Raw genomic sequence first — 23,730 nt, 5'->3', positions numbered from 1 at the left:
ACACAGTCAATCCATTTGTCTGGTAGTCGCCTATTGAGCTCACTTCTGACTTCATTGTGAAATAGTTGGGGTGTGGTTGATGGTAGTTCCCCGTCCTGTTGGAAGATGAAACCTGGGATTTCCTGTTCACATTCGCCTCGGAGTCGCCGCTCATTCGTTCCACGTAGACGGGTGGGTTTCCCTTCCCAGATTCTGACATTACGTTTGTTGTCCAAAAGCTGGAAGGCGGCTTCATCACCAAACACTAAAGACTCCATGAAACCATCGCTTCCCATTGGAGTCTGCATACTCTCGCAGAGAGAACATTGCCACGCTTTGTCATCCGGTTTCAGTGCCGGTAAAAACTGCGATCGGTAGGGATAACATCATAAAAATTTGCGCAGAATCTCCCACACAGTCGGCAGCAGGACGTTCAATTCTATGTTTGCTCTGACAGTGGATTTCTGAGGACTTCGTGTGAAACTTGCCCGGACACGCTACGCCATTTCCAAGCTTAATCGTGGATGGCCGGATGATTTTCCTTTACAATCAAAGTACTACTTACGAATTGTGTGCCGCAATGAGGCATCTTCACCAACTTTGTATGAAAATGACGTTACAGACTAATAACAGACGTGAAAATCAAGAACACAAAACTTTCTCCTGTTTTCGCTGGCCGCTATTTTGTCTTATATCCCTTTTGCAATGACTACGGCAGAATAAAACTTTTTGGGCCTCATTTAGCAAAACTGTCTAACAGTAGCCAATCACAGCGCAGCTTTCATTTTACTTTCATTTTCATCTATCACTGCCAAAGGAGACCCCTTTACAAATATAAACCTTATTTGAAAGATACTTTAAAACCATTACTAACCCTCAATATACACACACAAAATGATAATAAGCAAAAAACACATGCGTGCCGTCCTAGGGTAAAGGTTATGCAGCAGATATTACTGCAGTACTCATGGTTTGTTGACTCCAGTGACTGCCGGGCTATATTGAAGTCGATGTTCTAATATCACACTCATCTTATACAAGACCTTCAATCACCCTGCCTAACTGTGGAGTGTTCACCCTGACAAGAGTGACCCCACTCAACGGAGGCTAAACCTGCTGTAACCCTACCAAACCCTCAGACCAACACCGCATCCAACTTCAATGCCGGCATCCAATAGGTGGCGCTGCTGAGGTATTGTTCCATCTTCCTTATTTGCTCGAATTACCACACACTGGATATCTGGCATTAATGATTGGCTTATTGGGGTGGTAGGTGGAGTTTTGTGCTATGCAATCTCTGATAGTTCTCTTGACAAGTTAGCATCCATCATCATGGCGTTCACATCAGTGGGGTAAAATTGATATTCCTGCTCTCCATGTCCTTCTGTATTCTGAATATCCTCTGATGACCCCGTCAACTACCTATACGGGAGAAACACATTGGGAAAGGATACAATGTTGGTTTTAGGGTTTTGTATGATTAGCCTCCGTTGAGTGGGGCGCTCTTGTCAGGGCGATCGCCCCGCAGTTAGACAGGGTGATTATAGGTCCTGTATAGGGTCAGTGTGATATCAGAACATCGCCTTTAATATAGACCGTCTGTCCCTGGAAGGTTATCTGTGTGTGTAGTACCATCAGCATCAGAGCTTGAGTCAACAAACCGTTAGTACTGCAGTACCCTAAGACGGTACGCATCGATTTTTTCATTAATCATCATTTTGTGTGTATATTGGGGTTAATAATAGCTTTAAAGTATCTTTGAACAGAGGTTTATATTTTCAATAGCGGTCTCCTTTAGCAGTGATAGTTGTCTGGTTGTGGCCCCGGCCATCATTGTTGCAGTGACATCGTTCCCCTTATTCCTGCTCTGTGATTGGCATGTCCAGTAATTAGCAACCAATTAATCACATGACATTATGGTCACTTTGTAACCTGGTATTAACATCCATATAGTTTCTGCAAGTCCTTTTCCACATTGACTATGGACTAGTACAGGGACAGATTCCTTCTCCGTTCCATGGAAGGCTAAGTAACGTGCCACATTTGCTACTTATTCCTAATCTATATTTAGATGCAGTGATGATACGGGTGACATCAGGTTTCTACGACTCGGTGCCGGCTGTGCACCTAGGACAGCCGGCTGAGCTCCTCCCTCTAGTGGTTACTTGTTATATCACATTTGGTTTATTCTGTATCAGGCGCCAAGTGAACACTAATGATCTCCTGTTCTGCACACAAAGCTTTCTACTCCATTGTAGCGCTGAAGGCCACACCTACCGTCTAGCAGGCTTCACACGCTGTTTGTGAGGCTCTCAGCAGGATTCTGCCTTTGAGGATTGGACTGCGAGATAGAAAGTTAAAGGCCTTGGGCAGCAGCTGGTCCGTCAGCTTTCACCGTGTCACACGCAGAAAAGAAATGGGAAAAAAAGTCAACTGAAAAGGCGGCAGAATGCTTCCTTTGTTGTGGGGTACGTTGCCCGCAGTTTATTATTCGCATCAAAACGGCCTTTGTCTCGGAAGAAGCCGACGATTTAAATTCACACTTGTCATTTTTATGAGTCAGGTTGGAAACATCTTGAATCCAGAGAATAAATGAAGATCTTAAGATGTGTAACAATAGCCGATCTCATGCATAAGTATACACGGCCCTAGTCCAAACGCAAGGAAAAAAGGAGTCCTTTAAGAAAGCGCAAGATAAGACGGAGACCCTTCTAGAGCAGATCGTTTATATGGATTCTTATCCCCAATGACACCATGTAACACAGCTTTACTGACCAGGGTGTAGCCCTTCTTCCTGATGTCTTATGTCACAAGCATTTACAGACTATCCATTGATAATTATAATTATAATTTAACCCCTTAAGGACGCAGCCTATTTTGGCCATAACGACCCAACGATTTTTTTTTTCTAGGGATTTTCATCTCCACTTTTCAAAAGCCATAACTTCTTTATTTTTCTGTCAATATGGCTTGTTTTTTACCAAGCAAGCTGTAGTTTATATTGGTCGCATTCCGGGGGTACATATAATGTATTGTATAACTTATTACGGATTTTGGAGGACACAGAAAAAAAACATTAATTCTAGCATTTTTTTTTGCAGCATTAATCATGCAGTCTAAAATAAATGATCGTTTTTTCTGTGGGCCGGTACGATTGCAACAATACCAAAATTACATTTTTTTGTAGGTTTTTTATCACTTTTGCACAGTGAAAATGCGTTTTTTTCCATTGCAGCATTCAAAAATCTCATTATTTTTGTATTTTTCTACCGACGGAGCTCTGTGTAGGCTTCTTTCTTGTATGACGAGTTTTTAGTGGCACCATTTGATAGTACATGTGGCATTTTTGATCACTGGTAGAGCTTAGACACATAGGTACATTTGTTAATATACTCGCCGCTATGGAACGTATTAGCGCATGAACCAGTGTTATTTTTTTTTTTTTACTATTCAAACTCCGCACTATAGTTTGAAAAAAAAAAGCGTCAACATAGATCCTTCCCTATTGTTCTTGCGGTGAGTGTATTCGCACGGTTAGCTATGAAAGAGATCCGGTGGGCTGAAGGACATGCGGTAATGTCACTGATGTGGGAGGAGCCATTGTGCAGTTTGGTAGAAAGTACTGTATACTAGATACCATAAGCTGACAGCAGCCACAAAGACCTGTGATGACCTCACCGTCATGTGATCACATGTGTGGGTGGAGTCAGGAATTACATGACCAGGGGCTGATCACTGTATCCACGAGTCTGCTGCGCTGGAAATCAGGATGGATGTAGTAGAGCTGTGTATGTAATGTGTGGGGTCAGGATGGATGTAGTAGAGCTGTGTGTGTAATGTGTGGGGTCAGGATGGATGTAGTAGAGCTGTATGTGTAATGTGTGGGGTCAGGATGGATGTAGTAGAGCTGCGTGTGTAATGTGTGGGGTCAGGATGGATGTAGTAGAGCTGTGTATGTAATGTGTGGGGTCAGGATGGATGTAGTAGCGCTGTTTGTGTAATGTGTGGGGTCAGGATGGATGTAGTAGTACTGTGTGTGTAATGTGTGGGGTCAGGATGGATGTAGTAGAGCTGTATGTGTAATGTGTGGGGTCAGGATGGATGTAGTAGAGCTGTGTGTGTAATGTGTGGGGTCAGGATGGATGTAGTAGAGCTGTATGTGTAATGTGTGGGGTCAGGATGGATGTAGTAGTACTGTGTGTGTAATGTGTTGGGTCAGGATGGATGTAGTAGAGCTGCGTGTGTAATGTGTGGGGTCAGGATGGATATAGTAGAGCTGTGTGTGTAATGTGTGGGGTCAGGATGGATGTAGTTGAGCTGTGTGTGTAATGTGTGGGAATCAGAATGGATGTAGTAGAGCTAGCGGTGAGTGTATTTGTGCTTACACCTGTCTGAAGAAGCCTTCGTATAGAACTTGCTGCAGATTTTGGTACAGATTTTCCTCTACAGAAGATCCGCACCAAATCCATCATGCTTGAGCGCATCCTAAGGCCTCTTTCACACAGCCGATGCACCTTGCATTCTCTCGTCCATTCACATGGCCAGGTGCAACGGATTAGCAAAAAAAATACGGTGCAGCCTGGAAATCCTTCGATCGGCATGATTCCTTGAAATGACTTCTAATACCTATGTAGAGGCATCCTTAACCCTTTCCAATCCACTGTCTGACAACATTCTGATTGAAGCCTGTGCAGCTCCGATGTCGGAAGACGTCTGGCAGGGTATTCTTACTGCATATTACTGGCAACTCTGTTGTCGGGGGCCTCTCCAGCATGTCCCATACCGCAGTACTGGCTCTAGCCAATGGTTGCTGCTGAAGGGTGGGGGTGTATGGTGGCTGCTGAAGGGGTGGGGGTTGATGGTGGCTGCTGGGGGGGGGGGTTGATGGTGGCTGCTGGGGGGGGGGGTTGATGGTGGCTGCTGGGGGGGGGGTTGATGGTGGCTGCTGGGGGGGGGGTTAATAGTGGCTGCTGAGAGAGGGGTTTAATGGTGGCTGCTGAGAGGGGGGTTTAATGGTGGCTGCTGAAGGGGGGTGTTAATGCTGGCTGCTGGGGTGTTAATGGGGGCTGCTGAGGGGGGGGTTAATGGTGGCTGCTGCTGGGGGGGAGTTAATGGTGGCTGCTGAGAGGGGTGTGAATGGTGGCTGCTGGGGGGGGGATGAGAATGGTGGCCGCAGGGGGGGAGGTGAATGGTGGCTGCTGAGGGGGGGGTGAATGGTGGCTCCTGAGGGGTGGGGGTGAATGGTGGCTACTGAGGGGGGGGGGTGTCAATGGTGGCTGCTGAGGGGGGGGGTGAATAGTGGCTGCTGAGGGGAGGGGGTGAATGGTAGTTGCTGTGGCGGGAGTAATGGTGGCTGCTGTGGGGGGAGTAATGGTGGCTGCTTGGGGGGAGTAACGGTGGCTGCTTGGGGGGAGTAAAGGTGGCTGCTGGGGGGGGAGTAATGGTGGCTGTTGGGGGGGTTAATTGTGGCTGCTGATGGGGGGGGTTAATGGTGGCTGCTGGGGGGGCTAATGGTGGCTGCTGATGGGGGGGGCTAATGGTGGCTGCTGATGGAGGGGGGTCAATGGTGGCTGCTGAGGGCGGAGTCAATGGTGGCTGCTAAGGGGGGGGGGTGAATGGTGGCTGCTAAGGGGAGGTCAATCGTGGCTGCGGAGGGGGGGTGAATGGTGGCTGCAGGGGGAGGGTGAATGGTGGCTACATATTTGGGCACGCAAAATAGAACGCACATGGGCCCACTGAGATGGTGCGCAAATATGCAGTGAATACATAGGTTTCCTGCACATTCACCACGTATTTGCGCGGCCCATTCACTTCAATGGCCAATGGGGTGTGTACTATGAAACAAATAGGTCATGCTGTGTGAAAATATACAACATGTGAATGAGCTCATTGAAATCAACAGCTTGTATTTAAATAGAAAAATTTCCCCCGCGCTCCTGGGTTCCAGCAGAGATGAAGGACACAATGTCCATAAATAATTTTAAATAATTTATTAGTTCTTTTGCTACGCGTTTCTGCGGGCTTACCCGCTCTCTTCTGATGCCTGAAGAGAGCGGGTAAGCCCGCAGAAACGCGTAGCAAAAGAACTAATAAATTATTTAAAATTATTTATGGACATTGTGTCCTTCATCTCTGCTGGAACCCAGGAGCGCGGGGGAAATTTTTCTATTTAAATACAAGCTGTTGCACAAATAGCCGGTCACGGCTGTTAACCCCAAAGACGCTCTCCGGTGATCTGGATTCGGGACTCCAGGGACGCTACAAGCAAACTCGGATATAAGGTGCCGGTCAATCTCCCTAACAGGAGTTTTGGCCGTGCACCAGGTGAGTACAAAAAAAAGTATCTCACACTTCTTTGAAATCGTTTTGTGCGAGTAAGGCGCTGATTCCTGTTTTGTTTTATATCTCATTGAAATCAATGGATTCTATTCACTACATATTATGTACGCAATTACGCTTTTGTGAACGAGCCCTTACTATACTGTCTTATAATCGGCCCTTTGAAGGTCACGATACACCGGATGTGGCCCTCGGTGATAATGAGTTTGACACCGCTGCTCTAAGGGCTCAGTCAGACGGGCATTTTTTAGAGTGCAAAAACGCATGCGTAAAAAAATTTGCATGACCAAGCGGGCGTCACACTGAAAAAAAAAGCACTTGGCTACGTTTTTGCGGCTGTGACATGTAAAAACTAAAAAATCTGCCTGGTAAGTAAGGTACAAAATAGGCTGGTTACTAGGGGGTTAAACTATGCTACATCTGTAATGCCGGCTGTCCACGGGTGATGCAGTATCCCGCGGCGAAGCTTCAACGCGGGAGCCGCTGCTGAATCTCCGCCGGTCAGCCCTATGTAATAGATAGGCTGACCGCGGAGAATAGGGGCAATTTACAGCATGCTGCGAATTGCCCGCCGCGAGCGGAGAATTGCAATGATTCTCCGCTCGTGGACAGGTGCCGGCGCTTTCCATAGCAATGCTATGGGAAGCGTCGGCCGGTGTGATTCGCCGGAGGTTTACTGTCGGCGAATACATTACCGTGGACAGGGGGCTTAACACAGCAAAAACAAAATGACATGATCTATCTGATGCCGTATTACATCACTGCCTGTATTCTGCCTGTGCAGAAATCAGCAAGATAGCGGCATAACTACACCAGAACAGCTCAGTCAATAAATATGGTACTAGTGTAGTGGCCCAGAACAATAGGGCCCCTCCATAGTAGTGTGCATGCATTTGTCTACTGTATTGTCAGTGTCTTCTGAGTTGCATTAATGATGTGTATTGCATAGCTGCAGCACTGAAAGAGTTAACTGTCTCGTATATGAGCTGACTGTCTGGAAAATGTATCTGTTTGTTTGTCATGTGACCTTGTGATATATATATATATATATATATATATATATATATATATGAATGCAAGGGGCAAGAGAGAGTGAAGGGAAGTTGAGGTGAGTTGGGTTCTGTTTTGGATCTGCAAGCGCGACGCCTGCTGATGACGTTGGACGCCTTTCTTCAACGAGGGAAGATGAGCTGGTTGTGGAACAGCGTGGAGGACGGCACCTGCATGATCTACAGGTGTAAGTGGGTGTTTTTTAATTATGTGTTTGTTGATTGGTGGAGGTTTATATAAATTCCGTGTATGTGTTATATGGTTTTTATGCACTTGAAAAAGACCCTCTGTCGGGTCGAAACGTCATGCGTTTTACTGGATGTATTGAATATAATAAAGAGGCATCTATTGATGCGCTTTTAAAGAAAATGTATCCATCTCTGGCGCTGCTCGCTATTTCTTTATGAATTGATGACTTTTGAGGATCCAAGGGAGTCGGTTCCTCCTGCACGAGATTTTGCGCATTATTTCCTGTTCCCTCCCATTATTGTGGTTGAATCCAACGGAGTGCTGCCGCAACTTTGATTATTTGGATGTTTTGGATCTGCAAGAGGACCACACAGACACCTTAAGCCTGTGTGGCCCAGAATGATAGAGGCTGAAAGGAATCTACAGCCTGCCCTGGGCATGCTGTACCCAGGAGATGTGGAAGTACCCCTTCAATGCTAAGAGAGAGAGAGAATGAGGAACCGCCATGCAGCGCACCTTTTCCTAAATGTGTTGAGCGGTAGAGAGTTAGAGAAGAGAAAAGTGTCGCCGGAATCAGGACCTACAGATAACAAGACTGTGGTTTCTCCTGACCTCCTGCCAATCCTCCCTGTCACACCGTCTTCAGTTTTTGCACTGTTCTACTGCTGGCGTATATTGATGGATTGTAACCAAGTTATTTTCAAGTACCCGAGCTTCACCGACCGTTCCCGGTTTGGCTCAGAAAGTTAAATCCCTGTGTGTGGATTCTTTATTACCAACAACAGGATTCACCGCAGAGGACAGAACAGTGGCGTCACGCGTGACACAAGGGACTAAGGTAATCCATCACTGAGTTTCCCTGTTTAATAGCCTGCCCGCGCCTCCTTGGACGTTTCACTAGTTACCCTCTGGGTGGGAGGCGGTAGAGCCACCGTAACAGGGCCCAAATTCTACCCTGCTGTCTCCTAGGCTAGGGCCCGCTCCTCAAATGCTGCACCAGAAACAAGGTCATAGCATAAACGCAGACCCAGAATCAAGCTCATAACAGATACAATACCAGAACCATACTTATAACATAAGTACAGAACCAGAACCAAACTCACTACATAAATACAGCACTAAAACCAAGCTCATAGCACAAGCACAGCACAGCACAGAACCAAGCTGATAACATAAATACAGCACCAAAACCAAGCTCATAGCATAAGTACAGCCACAGAACCAAGCTCATAACATAAATACAGCACCAGAACCAAGCTGATTACATAAATACAGCACCAAAACCAAGCTCATAGTATAAGTACAGCCACAGAACCAAGCTCATAACATAAATACAGTATGAAAACTAAATGATTGTGTTGCAGGGGCACCAATGGACTGACCACATTGCTTCACAGCATCAAAGGGGAGGAGCCGGAGCTAGAAGAAGGATGATTCATGTAGCTCCACAAGACCTCATGGCACACAGGAAGATCATGTGGCCAGGCAGCCCTAAGGGCCCTTTTAACACAGGATCACTTTTTGGGTGCCTGACAAGTTGTCCCAGTGACAATCATTTCTGTGCTTTTACACAGGAACAAGCATTGCTCAGTGAATGGAGGTGGAGGCACGGGGGATTGTTCCGCCTCCATTCACAGTAAACAGGCAGTCGATCATAACTGAATAACTGCCTGTTTACCAAGAACATTGCATTCTCAAAGGCCTTATACATCCCCTTGAACAACCCCTCTAAAAAACTTTTTATGTACTACGGCTTTAATGAACTTTTAGTGAAAACTTCTCCTTCCACAAAGTAAGCCCGTGATTAATCCAAGCTGCGCAATACAATTATGACAAATATTATTGTTATTACAGAATCTTCGCAGCTTCGGAGTCATTTCTATCTTTAGATCACTAATTGCTGCTATTTATGTGCTGTGTGAAGCAGAGGTTCCCAACTCTTTCAGCTCAAGAGCCACATTGCCGTATGGCATTTGGTGCTGAACCACATTAACTAATTAAAAAAAGCATGCACCATCAATCAAGAATGTGCAATCAATTACAAATGAAGCAACAAAACAGAAAATGACCAAGCGGCAGTGATAGAGAGACGGCGCTCGTGCCAAGTGTCTGCTATAGGGTCCTGACCCAAGAGCTAAGTTCAACTGATACAGTATGTAGCCTGGTGTTAACTTCTAGTCCTGGGTTATGACATATCTGGTGTCATCAACCCTTTCCAATCCGCTGTCTGACCTCTGAAGACATTATGATTTAAGGCTGTACAGCTCCGATGTTGGAAGACGTCCGTCAGGGTTCTCTTACTGTATATTGCCGGTCTCTCTGCTGTCGGAGCCTATCCAACGTGTCACCTCATGCAGTACTGGCTTTAGCCAGCATATAGCGCCGTTGTATAACGGCAGAAAGAGAGTAAGCCCACTAGGAAAACCAGGATACAAATTGGATTGGAAAGGGTTAAGGCCGGTTTCACATCTGCGTTGGGATCTCTGGTCGGAGGTTCGGTCACAGATCCAGCTCAAAATACTGGAAGACTAAGCTCTGCATGTAGCGCTTTCTCTTCCATCTAAAAGCTGGGCAGAATGCGAGCGGACCCCATTATAGTCACTGACGTCCATCCACAACTGTTCAGTTCCATCCAGAGATGGGATTCCCCTTTCTAGGTCCCCGAACAGAGCAGGAAAGTGGAACCCCGGGCGCAGATGTGAAACCACCCTTATACACAATAGTATCTAGAGAGCTGAGAAGGATATGGTGTCAGAGTTAATGCTGCAACTGTGTGGAAACATAAGAAACGGTCCAGGGGCCACATGAGGATTCTGATTAGGAAACAGTAGCTGCTATTTTATTAACAGGAAGCAAGATTATTATACTAGTAGACAGGACCGGCCTTGGGTTAGATGACACCATATGCAGAATAAGAGAAAGACAATATATAGTGTACAACTGGGAAGTCTGCCTATATTCTACTTGTGCTGAAAGCGGCAAGATAGCAGTATACCCACACCAGAATAGCTCAGTGAATAGATACTGTACCAGAACCAAGCTTATAACATAAAAACAGCACCGGAACCAAACTCATAACGTAAATACAGCACCAGAACCAAGCTCAAGATAAACACACCACCAGAACCAAACTCGATATAAACACATCAAAAGAACCAAACTATAGCATAAAAAAGTACCATGACAAAGCTCATAACATAAATACAGCACCAGAACCAAGATCAATATAAACACATCACCAGAATCAAACTAATCATAAAAAAGTGCCATAACCAAGCTCATAACATAAATACAGCACCAGAACCAAGATCAATATAAACACATCACCAGAATCAAACTAATCATAAAAAAGTGCCATAACCAAGCTCATAACATAAATACAGCACCAGAACAAACCTCAGTACATATGTATAGCACAAGAAACAAGCTTCCAACAAACATCAGAACCAAACTTAGTATGTAGATGCAGCACAAACCAACCTCAGTACAGAGATACTATACTAGAACCAAGCTCATAACATAAATACAGCACCAGAACCAAGCTCAATATAAACACAGCACCAGAACAAAAACTACTTCACAAAGCATCAGAACCAAGCTCATAGCATAAATATGGCACCAGAACCAACCTCAGTGTATATATATATATATATATATATATATATATAGCGCACCAGAACCAAGCTTATAACATAAACATCAGAACATAGCTTAGTATATAGAAACAGCACAAACCAACCTCAGTACATAGATACTATACCAGAACCAAGATCATAACATAAATACAGCCCCAGAAACAAGCCCACAACATATCTACAGTGGCAGAACTGAGTATTTGCGTTGAGGGAGCACCAATGGACTGACAGTGGCCCTTTGGAACATCAGAGGGGAGGAGCCAGAGCCAGGAGAAGGATGATTTATGTAGGTCCCAAAACCTGTCATGTGGAGGAGGGTCATCTGGTCAGGCGGATCTAAGGGAGGCAAGTACTCCCAGCCTACATATGGCTGGTGTCCCCACTACAAGCTGATGGCCAGCGCATGGGTTGCATGTAGCTAAGGCCGGTCATACCAGTAGATATACCTAGGGGACCATGCACAATGCATTACACAGTGCAGAAACCTTGCATCATGGTACATGTCCTTATGGATATATACTGCAGATTTTGGTTGATACTTGTATTGTACAACATATATCACAGCCAGATGTTATTGTTAGTGAATGGGAAATTATCATCTTCTATTCACATGCTGCATTTTTTAAAATGCCATTTAATTGCTATTGTAATGGTTTCGTGCCTAAGGTGGGATTTTTTTAAATTGCAGTTTTCCCCATTTGACTTTAATGCTGGAGAAACATAATGGATTCTGCAAGTCAAACATACAAGATTAATTTCTTGGCTCTTGTAACTAGATGAAGGCCCCAGTAAGGAAACCCCTTTTATCCAATTAAAATGGCCTATTTTCTGAACAAGGCAATGCAGAATTATGCGATCTCCTAATAATTTATGTGGATGAAATGCCGGAAGAACACAAGTATTTGGAGAAAAGTACCAAAATAGTCCAAGAATATCGCGGATGTTTATCAACCAGCTTATCTGAAGAGTCAACCTGACAGAACAAGTTGTTCCATACAGTGCCAAAAACCTCTCAAGAAGGTGACGACATGGCTATACGGTTGCAGAAGCAGCAGTTTTTATAGTCTTTGAGCACTGGTTTTCGAAGTCCTCACCGCTGCCCCTGACACAATTACTGCTCTCTCCCCGCTGCCCCTGACACTATTACTGCTCCCAACACTTTTAATGCCCCCTCACCGCTGCCCCTGACACTATTACTGCTCCCGACACTATTACTGTCCCCTCACCGCTGCCCCTGACACTATTACTGTCCCTTCATCGCTGCCCCTGACACTATTACTGCCCCCTCACCGCTGCCCCTGATACTATTAATGCTCTCGACACTAACTGCTAATGACACTATTACTGCCCCCTTACACTATTACTGCTCTCTCACCGCTGCCCCGACACTATTATTGCCCCCTCACACTATTACTGCCTCCTCATCACTGCCCCTGACACTATTACTGCCCTCTCATACTATTACTGCTCCCTCACAGCTGCCCCTAACACTATAAGGGACAAAAACCCTTAGACTTCCCCCTCACACTATTACTGCCTCCTCATCGCTGCCCCTGACACTATTACTGCCCCTTCACACTATTACTGCTCCTTGACAATATTACTGCCCCCCATACACTAGTTCTGCCCCCACACCACTGCACCAGACAATATTACTGCCCCCTCACACACTATTGTTGCCCCTCACGCACTAGTATTATTGCCCTCTCTACACGACTCTGTCCTCCTTCCCCCTTCGGTCTGACACTCCGCACCCGTCTCCGCCGCACTGACTTCTCATCCAGTCCACTGCTATGCCAGACTCCACTTAGTGACAGCTTCCATGGTTCCACCATCACTCCCCAACAATGATGTCTCCTCCAGCACATGCAGCGGCTCACATCCCCATAGCGCAGGCTCATGTGCAGGACACAGCCGCAGATGGTCACATGGTCCTCAGACTGTGCGACAGGGGAGAAGCGGCGCTGACTGCCTGCTGTGACAACCTGCTCATCCCCTCCTAGTTCAGCCTGTCTCCTCCTCTCAAGCCTTGCTATGCCCGAGCCTCTCATACTCCGTCAGTGGGTCCCACCAGCCAGTGGTGTAGCAAGATCAGATGGTACCCGATGCAGAAACTTTTTTGTCACCCCCCTCCTCAGTTATAGCACCCGGGGCGGCCCGCACCTGCCACACCCCACTTCCTATGCCACTGGGAGTCCAGTGGGTGATCCTACTCAATAAATGACTTCACTGTATGAGAGTGCATTCAGAGAGCTGTCAATCACCCAGTACGACTACCCACTGGATTCATGAAACCTGGAACCAAAGAGTTACACTACTGGTCAAAAGTTCTAGAACATCTGACTTTTTCCAGTTTTTATTAATATTTTCACAGTTTAATGTCTCAAATTTCCACTGAAAAGAAAGCGTAGAACAAATAAGAAGTTGAGATGTATAAAAACAATGGATTAACACCAGAGGGTATTGCATGGCATTTCAAAATGCTTTTTGTCTAGTGTGCCATCCACCCTGTGCAAAAGATCCAGCAGAAGAGTTCCACACCATCACGCTTCCTCCTCCATGTTTGACAGTTGGTGTCACACACTCAGGAACCATCCTGTCACCTAATCAACGACATACAAAAACCCTAAGAGATGCAACAGACATGTCAAATTTTGACTCATCAGTCCACTAGACCTTCCTCCACTCTTCAGTAGTCCACTGGAGGTGTTGCATGACTTGGCAAGTCTTTTTTTATTTTGTAATCTTTTTTACTACCTGTCAAACCTGCAGATAGAATTTTTTTCTTCACAGTTGAAATGAAAACTTGTTTATTTTTTTGCTGCTTAGTCAGACAACCGTATATCGGACGCGCATTCACACCGGCCAATATATGGTGTCCCTCTCTGCAGGGGGAGGAGGCTGGAAGAGTCGGGAGCAGTGCACTGAGCACCCGCCCCCTCTCCTCCCCTAGGCACTATTTGCAATGGGAGGTGGCGTGATGGGTCGGAGCTAAGTCGGGGAATTTAGCTCCGCCTCTACCCACCTCCTCCCATTGCAAATAGTGCCGAGGGACGGAGAGGGGGTGGGAGCTCAATGCACTGCTCCCGGCTCTTCCAGCCTCCTCTCCCTGCAGAGAGGGACGCCGTATATCAGCCGGCGTGAATACCCGGCCAATATACGGTCGTCTGAATAAGCCCTTAATCTGTGCTGTGAGGTGCTGACCATGCAAACTGTTAAAGGGGTTGTCCCGAGGCAAACATCAAAATTTTAAATTACCCCATTCCCCCTGTCACGCCCCTGGCATAAAATAGCAATTTAAAGCGTTTTTTAAACCGCTTGCTACTCACCGATCTGACGAAATATGAAGTTACAAAAATCTTCTCCCTAAGATGGCCGCCGGTCCTTTCCCAGGGATGCACCGCAGTTTTCTCCCATGGTGCACCGCGGGTCTTCTCCCATGGTGCACCATGGGCTCTGTGCGGTCCATTGCCGATTCCAGCCTCCTGATTGGCTGGAATCGGCACACGTGACGGGGCGGAGCTACGATGACGATGCGGTGACCAGCTCTCCGGCACGAGCGGCCCCATTCACCAGCCAGAAGCACGGACTGCGCAAGCGCGTCTAAAAACGCCAGAAGACATCAGAATTAGACGGAGCCATGGAGACGGGGACGCTAGCACCGGAGGGGGTAAGTGAATAACTTCTGTATGGCTCATATTTAATGCACGATGTATATTACAAAGTGCATTAATATGGCCATACAGAAGTGTATAACCCCACTTGCTGCCGCAAGACAACCCCTTTAACTTCCAAAAACTTGTCATTTGATTTTGTAGTGGCCTTTGGTCTTTCAGACCTCTTCGTCTCGTCTGTGAGTTTCCTCCAGTCTCCAAGTGATGGTATATAAAATGTACTGACTGCCACTTTGACCTTCTTGGGAATTTCTCTTTAGAACAAACCTGCACTTCTAAGTGTTATAATTGTCCGTATGTCTTCTTTATTAATTACCTTTTTCTTGCCATTATGATAGCAATATGCTCTATCCTGAAGAGCACATCTATCCCAATCCTTCCCTAGAGGGTGTTGTAATACAGTCTGCTCCAACACTGGTTATATAGAATCAAAGGGTTTAAGAGTAATCTACAAAAGTTAAGACAATTGTAGTTTGCATCCAATTTCAAACCACAATTTGCTTTCTGTGCTGTCCTTGAAGTGTTCCTTGAAAAAAACCTTTGGTTAAAACCACCAATTCAGACTACTGTTGCGTTTCAGGTTAGCTTTTCATAATATTTTTATGTTTTTTAACTTCCTTTTGAACCTTTGAACCATTTCATATTTTTGCTGGACTTGAACTGTGTTGGTGTAAGAAATAAATGGAAAAATTGAGGTGTTCTAAAACTTTTGACCGGTAGTGTAAATCACTAAATTACACGTTATGTTGAATATTTTCCACAAAACTGATTTATAATCTGGCCCGCTCCTCCTGTGCTATAACACTGATAGATTGGTATGTTTAATATGACCTAATTCAATAAAACAAACCTGTTCACACATCAGTGTTACAGCTCTGTGCATGGGCAGTATAATTAGATTTACGGACAGGATTGGATTCAAACAAGCACTTGATATATTTCTTTGGGTCCGTCGACGTCTCTCGACAGTTACATGTTCCGTCGTCCATATTTCATTGTTATTACGCTTACAGATATTCCATACTTGATCCAGTTGTAGCTCGGATTAACCAGCGGTCACATATGACAGGTGTCTTCAAGCGTATCTCAATTCTAACTAATCAACAACGAAATTGGAAAGATTCCACGCCCAATTGTACTAAATTGCCGAAAAGAAAATGTCATTGTGCGGATAACGGCTCCATTGACTTGTTCATTCTTGCTGTGGTTATCAAGAAGAGTCCTATTAGCTGTTGTCATGAGCCAATCCACATCTCCTCTAAAGCTCAGCCAACCCTTATCAATGCCGGTGACAAGCTTTCAGCAGCCCGGTCATTTTAAATACCAAATAAGTGGATCAGCTCCCGGCATGGAGAAAAGTGAAGGCAGTGCGTTGTTCCTAGAAGATGGTTCACTGCCAAACTACACACAGCTGAGGTCAGCAGAATGCAACCTCTTCTAGACTCACAGAGTCAGATGTAATAGTGTGTGAGTGTGCTCCGCATGGCCCTTCAAACCTAGGTATGCCGCCGCTTGATAGATAGATGTTGTGTAATTGGAGCGGATAGAAGGCTAGAAGGGATCCCGCAGCGGAATCCGACCGTGTGCCAGGCCGGTGAACCAGAGTACCTGTCCGCAGTCTTCATATTCTGTACTGCGGATGCGATTTACGGATTATGCCGCGCTGATGCTAGTAATGCGATTAAAAAATACAACTTGTGCCACCAAAAAACAAGCCCTCATACGATTATGTCAATGAGTTATGGCTCTTGCAATGGTCTTTAAGGCACAAAATAGCCTGATCACCAAAGCGTTAAATTCCCATCTCACCCCCTGTGTTTACGCATGCACGAAAAAGATGCTCCATCTGAGTGCAAACCTAAGGCCTGATAGACGTCTAAGGGGGTGGGGGTGTACCCAAAACTCGCGACATTGTGCATTATTTTACAGGAGAAAGAACACATCTGGAACTAATTAGGCTAAATAGGCTTTTAAATCGGGGCATGAATGTGTCCCGCTCCCATGTGTATAGTAAAATGCGCAAAAACGTGTGCAAAAGTGCGATGTTCACGGCGCTAATACGGTGCGCTAATGCATGCGTTTTTGAGCATACGCCTGTGTGTGGAGCCGCAATTTTACATGATTAGCGATCAGTCTCTGCAGGCATAAAACTGAACGACATGTCGGCCCGTGTAAACAGGCAGTTGTTTAGTTGTGAACAACTGCCTGTTTACTGTGAATGGAGGCAGGCGGGTCGGAAAAATCCAATGTAAGAGCACAGAAATGATTATTGCTGGAACGACTGTCGGGCATCGGTGAGTGGAGAGTGCTGCCCCACTTTCCTCTTACTAGAAATAAGCGGTCCTATTGTCGATACTCTGCCCCACTCCACTAACAGTACCGCAAATACACAGAGGTTGTAGTGGAAGCTGCTGCCCCACCCCTGTGTAGTGGCCGCTGCTTGTAATTGCAGGCATGGCTCCCATTATTTTCAAACCCATTTAATGTTTGTAGCATACAAAGGCATTTTATACAATTTCTGCTTCCAACTTTAAGCCCGTGCGCACAGCGGGGCCCATAAAGACATGGTGATGAGTTTAGTATACAGGAACCCAGGTGGCTGCACAGAACCCTCCTGGCCTCAACCCCATCCAACACCTTTGGTATGAACTGGGACACTAAATCTTCACATCCAATACCAGTCCCTCAAACATCCCACAGAAATATCCAGACATTGGCTTAATGTTTGCGGTTGTTGTCCTCCAGCAGAATACATTTGGCTTTGTAGCCATTGAGTGATTACTATACCTGCCAGTCAAGAGGCTATTAAAAATCCCCTATACCAGACCACAGCCTAAGGCTTCTTTCACATGAGCGCATGTCGGCCGGCCTTTTCACGTCCAGACGATATGCACTGTCATCTGATGCATTGGATTCCAATGCATCAGATCACATGGGTGTATTTGTGAGACGTAAAAATGCCCTGCCAAGCCAAAATAGCGCGGGGCGTTTTTACGTCGGACCCAAAACATAGTTCTGGAACTATGTTTTGGGACGTAAGTGGGAGGGAGTTTAGCAATGTGGCTGCTAAACTCCCTCCCTCTGTTCTCCTCCTACCGTGCAGACTCACCTGTCTTCCTCCTCCGTGCTCGTTCTGTGCAATGGGAGGGGGCAGAATGGGGGTGGAGCCAAGCGCAGGTCCGCCCCGCCTTCTCCCATTGATGCTATGGACAAGGAGCGGGATGGGGGAGGGATGAGGATGGGACCAATCACATTGCGGAAGGGCCGCGGATTGGACAGCTTCCATTGACTTCAATGGAAGACGCCCACGTGAAATCTGCAAAGAAATGGAGCATGCTGAGATCTCTCCTTTACTTGCGGAAACTGTAAGTATGTAAGTGATGATGTCGCAACGCTGCGGAATTTATAAACATTCCGCCCCAACTGCCTGGGTCAGACTTGGTATTTGTCTGCCTTCTGACAGCACGTACCCAGATCTTCTGCCGCTTGCGGATTTGTTACAGAGTATTGCTATTGTTCTCTATTGGCGCATAATCAATGCCGCCCTAATGCAATTACATTGGAACGGAGTGGGAAATATAAGAAAAAAACAAAACAGGTGGACTGCGCATGACAGCGGGCGTAAGATAGGCTGTCATGTGCAGTACAATTTCGTTACCATATGCGGCGATAGGACGGGTCACCGGCGGCTCCACGGCAATAAAACACTGCGTGATCAATGCAGCGTTTTGCACTTCTGGCCGAGTTCATGTTTTTTGTTACATTTTTGAACAACAATTTAAAAAGATATATGTGGATTTAAACAATACATGTGGTTTTTGATGCATTTTTAATTATGTGCAAAGTGTGCAATTATATCCATGAGATCCCCGGTTATACCAGCATGGCACATATGACTATTTACAGGGAGAAGTATTTACATCATAACATTCCTGGTTGTACCGCATGTACTGCTCTTATGCTCTCCTCCTCAACTCCCAACACTGTGACTGCACCGCCGGCTGGACCAATCACGCAGCTGGCTGTGTATTGACCAATCCCAATTGCAGTCTCTCAGTGGAAGGGAGGAGCGTGCTCCTGGGGGAGTCTGCAGCCTGTAATTGGCTGCTGGCTTCCCAAGTAACAGTCCCTCCTTTCCCTGAGCACCAGTCTGCAGCCTGTGGTGGTGAAACAGCATGTGGCGGGGGCCTGCCGGCCCCTGTTCACTAAGGGGCCAAGTCATAATTACAACCCTTGCAACCCCTAGCAGTTGACTCCAGTGGTGTGTATATTTTGAGGCGTCCCACCATAATGAACTGATCACCAACTAACTCAAGATGATTATTCCTATTGCCAATTTTCCATTTATAGGGCATTTCCTATAATATCACATTCTATCTTTTCCAGATTTCCTCCATCTTCATTCTTATGAAGATGTCTTCCAGCAATAAAGATAAAGTCTTTATAGACTTGGTCGCATTGATGGACATGCTCATTGCTCCACCATTTGAGAGCAATGTTCCAGACAATGCTTTATTTGACCTGCAGGACATAGAAAAATGTCCGACTGCTATGTCCATTTACATCAACGATACCATCACTGATGAAAACAGAAGCAAGGTCATCCATCATCTGCTCAAGGCAATAACATCGCCTTCCAGAACCACCAGGATCATCGGTGTCATGTTCTTCTCTAAGCTCTTCCACCATGCTGAGCTCCTGGAGAAAAGCCCAACAATGGACATACTCAGGGCATTGGCTGAGAAGATCCACAGCACCGATGATGTAGAAGCCTACTTTGCTATCAAGGCACTAGGCAATGCCACCAAAGGGGCACCTAGAGAGGTGGAAATACTGAAGGACATAATAATTGACAGCTATCTTAGGAGACTTTGTGGTCGTGTCCAACTAGAAGTTTCCATCCAGATACTGAAGGCAGTGTCAAAATATTTCCGGCTGCTGAGACGGTCCACACTCGGCAGCATATTTGATAGGATTGCGTCTTGCTGCACAAATTATGTCGACCACCCGCATCCACTAATCCAGGCAGGATATTTTGAGCTGTTTGCAGATCTTGCTCAAAACTACGTTCAAAAAATGTGCGGTGGCTTTAAGAAATATGTGAAGGAATTCCTGCCTGAATTGCTGGTAAAGCTGCACAGCAAAGATCCGCAACTTAAAGCTTCCGCAGTCGCTGCCCTGCTGCACTCACTGCCCCACATCAGATGCCAGAATGCAGAACAACTGCTGAATGACGATAGGAGAAACATCTCTAAACTATATGAGCAGTTGGGGCAAGAAGAATCGGCCTTTCTGGTGACGATGAAGTTAATAAAGAGGTCAATGTATATTCTATAGCCGTCTATTTGAGTCTTTTTATGTATCTACCCAAGGAGCAGCCTTTATTTCCAGACAAGGTCCACACATTATATTTCATGCCTCTTGTCCACATTTGCAGTCAATAACCATTATGGTAAATAGGAAATACAGAAGCAACCAGACAGAACCTCGGAGGGTTTCCCGATCTTCAGAAAGAGTAACCTGCAATTAGAGATGAGCGAACCTACTCGTTTTGAGTAATTACTCGATCGAGCACCGCGATTTTCGAGTACTTCCGTACTCGGGTGAAATGATTCGGGGGGCGGGGGGAGGCGTGGCGGAGCGGGGGGTAGCAGCGGGGAACAGGGGGGAGCTCTCTCTCTCTCTAACTCTCTCCCCCCCACTCCCCGCTGCAACCCCCCACTCACCCACGGCGCCCCCCGAATCTTTTCACCCAAGTATGGAAGTACTCGAAAATCGCGGCGCTCGGGCGAAAAAAAGGGCGTGGCCGAGTAGGTTCGCTCATCTCTACCTGCAATGTCTATTTCTGTGTCCTGCATTTCTAGGTGTTTTTCCCCTCCCTAAAGGCTTAAACAGACGAACATATTTTAATCCTGTTATGTAGCCGGTAACACCACAGCAGCATAACCATTGATTTCAATGTTTTCACTTTCACTAGCTCTATCCTTGAGCGTGAATACTACGCCCAAGAAAAGACAGGCCTTGCCCTATCTTCCCGCATGTAGTTAATACTACATAGTGTCTATCTTCCTGCATTTTCTTTCAAACCCCTGCGCTGTGGCCAGTTTTAATGGCCAGAGGTAAAAAAAATTTAAAAAACCATTCATGCCCCACTATGCTCCATCTGAAACCCCCCTGATTGTGTTAGCTACAGGGTGCAAATAATGTGAGCGCCACAGCACTTATATACAGTGATAGTCACTGACCTCCCAGATACAGTGTAACTTCCATCCTCCATGAATAGTCCAGAAATAAGCCCAATGTTTGCAGTGCGGCCACATTTCCCTGTATGCAGTAAAACCGCCTGCTATCCATATACAGGGGAGATATGTGACACATATACTATATACCTCTCCTACTAATTCTTCAGCTCCGGGATTTCAGCCACAATCATTGTAAACAGGTACAATAGTGTATAAATGTTTTAGGCGGATGTGGAAAAAAATGCTGCAAATTAAGAATTTAGGAGGCGTCCGATTAGCTCCAAAATTATTCTGCATCAGTACAACAATCCCCGATTTAAAGCCAAAGTCATTAAGAGCTATCTTCAGTGTAAAGAAGAACAAGAAGTCCTGGAAGTGCTGATATGGACCCACAGAGTCCTGATCTCAACATCATCCAATTTGTCTGGGGTTACAGAAAGAGACAGAAGGATTTGAGCGAGCCGACATCCACAGCAGATCTGTGCTTAGTTCTCCAAGATGTTGAGAACAACATCCCTGCTGAGCTGCTTCAAAAACTGTGTGCGAGTGTACCTAGAAGAACTGATGTAGTTTTGTTAGCAAAGGGCGGTCACACTGAATACTGTTTTTTTTCCCAGATTTTTCACAAGCATATCTGGGCTGTTAATGTACTTTCTGCGCAGCCGGGGACCGATCACATCAGCACGGGTCACACTGGTGATAGAAAAGATTATCGATTTCCTGTGAAGTTCCACAGTTTATTGTGCAATTTCATGAGGATCAGGTGCGTATTTCCGCACCCCCATAGATTTCTATGGTGCTTTAGGTGCGTAAATGTGCACAAAAATAGAGCATGACATGTTTTTTTGGTGCATGCGAAAGTGTGAATGAACACATTGAAAACAATGGGTTCTATTCTTTACGCAGTTTGCGCGCAAAATAAGATTTAGCCCTAACACTTCTATTTTTAAAAGCATTCTCTCTTTGCAGCATTTTTCCGACATCTGACTAAAACTTTTGCACAGTAAGGCTTCCTTCATACCAGCGTTATTTATATAGCTACGTTAGCTGCGCAATAAAATCACGACCATCTCTACCAAATATTGCATGAACAAAGACTAGCCGCGACCAAGTCCCGGCTATTTTTCGTGATTTTTACATCCATTCACACAGCTGGCTGCAGGGAAATTGCGCCGCAGCCCTGAAATCCTTCAGTCGGCAGAACTACTAGTAATCACTTTTAAATGCCTCACTAGAGGCACCTGTCAGTATTTAGCAGTGGTCGCCACTACTAGACTCTCTTCCCCTCCCGTTTTCTGATGGCTCCCATAGACTCCCATAGGAGTTCCATAGATAAGTCCAAAGATAGGGCAAGACCTATATTTTTCGGCAGTATGGGAATTTCAGTTACTGAAATCACGCACTTATGTGATAAATTTTGCGTGCCAACAATCGTTAGTTTGAATGAATACGTAGGAAACCATTGGTTCTGATGGTCGCTATTTTATTGCATTGCTAACTTAGCCACAAAATAACTCTTGTGTGAATAAGGCCTAATGTAGCGTCCGAGGAGCGGGGGCCCACAGCCAAGGAGATGGCGGGGTAGATAAGGGCCTTGTCACAGTGGCTCTACCATCTCCTGGGGGCAGCTCGGGACCCGTCCACGTTACTACTGGGGAAGGTCACAGGGAAAGTGTAGGAGGTTACCTGCTATCTTCTTGTCACTTGTGATGCCATCGTTCCATTCTCTGCGGTGAATATTGATGATGGATGGATGAGATGAATGAATCTCTGGCTACAGCGGTCAGATCAGTAGCAGGAGATCGCAATGCTCTCTTTCAGCATGCACCTCTCGTTGGTCTTCCAGTCATGTGACCGGCATCATCGGGAGCGCGCACGCTGAGGGGGAGAGAGAGTAGTGCATTATGGGAACTACCTGGGCGGCGCCATCTTTGAAAGTTTGTATAGGTCAGCTGTACAAGGAGAAGCTAAGGAATGAAAAGGTTAGCAGAATATGGTTTTATATGTAATGCTGCATTGTATGAGGCTTTCACTTTACAGGGCTTTAATGCTAAAAAAAATTCACTTTGGGCAGCGGGACAACCCCTTTAAGTAACGACTTATGGAACACATCGGTGATTTTTAGTGATCTGGGAATCTCCAATCTGAAGGACACTGGGTTAATGCTCTCAGTAATCTTAAAAGGACCAATAAACCTTGTGGCCAAACTCGACATTCCTTGTGGACAAGCAGACCAAGTTACCCACCTGAAAGCTAGCCCCCTCTGACCTATTGTTATCCGTCACCCTCTTGTAGTTTTTGACCGATCTCTTGATATTTCGCACAGATGGAACCCATAATTGCAAAAGAAAGGAGATCTAAGATCTAAAGATCTCAAGATGGTAAGTGGACAAAAAGGACAGTTGTATGCCTAACTGGTGACACACAAAACGCCAGAACCCAGATACAAACTGCACCCCTCAATCAGAGACAATGTTAGATGGTACCCCGTGTAACCTAATAACATAAGCTATGAAGAACTTAGCCAATTTCTAAGCGTTAGGTAAGTCGGGCAGAGCCACAAAATGACACATGCTACTGAAACGATCAACCACCACCCAGATAACTGTGTTTCCCTCAAAA

The 23,730-nt window shown here is 45.7% G+C and overlaps 1 protein-coding gene across 1 annotated transcript; it reads left to right on the top strand.

Annotated features, from left to right (window-relative positions):
• Positions 1-19,279: 19,279 nt before the first annotated feature.
• Positions 19,280-20,203, top strand: LOC136620123 (protein maestro-like). The gene has a single exon (XM_066594842.1). It carries the CDS (start codon positions 19,280-19,282, stop codon positions 20,201-20,203), a length of 924 nt encoding a protein of 307 aa, XP_066450939.1.
• The last annotated feature ends 3,527 nt before the right edge of the window (positions 20,204-23,730 follow it).

This window comes from Eleutherodactylus coqui, chromosome 3 (assembly GCF_035609145.1).
Source record: "Eleutherodactylus coqui strain aEleCoq1 chromosome 3, aEleCoq1.hap1, whole genome shotgun sequence".
Classification (NCBI taxonomy): Eukaryota; Metazoa; Chordata; class Amphibia; order Anura; family Eleutherodactylidae; genus Eleutherodactylus; species Eleutherodactylus coqui.
The sequence above is the reverse complement of the archived record's forward strand: the minus strand, read 5'-3'. Positions and strand labels throughout refer to the sequence as shown.

Bases quoted from the DNA above. Each gene is read 5' to 3' on its own strand.
- LOC136620123 (XM_066594842.1), top strand. From the start codon at position 19,280: ATGTCTTCCAGCAATAAAGATAAAGTCTTTATAGACTTGGTCGCATTG.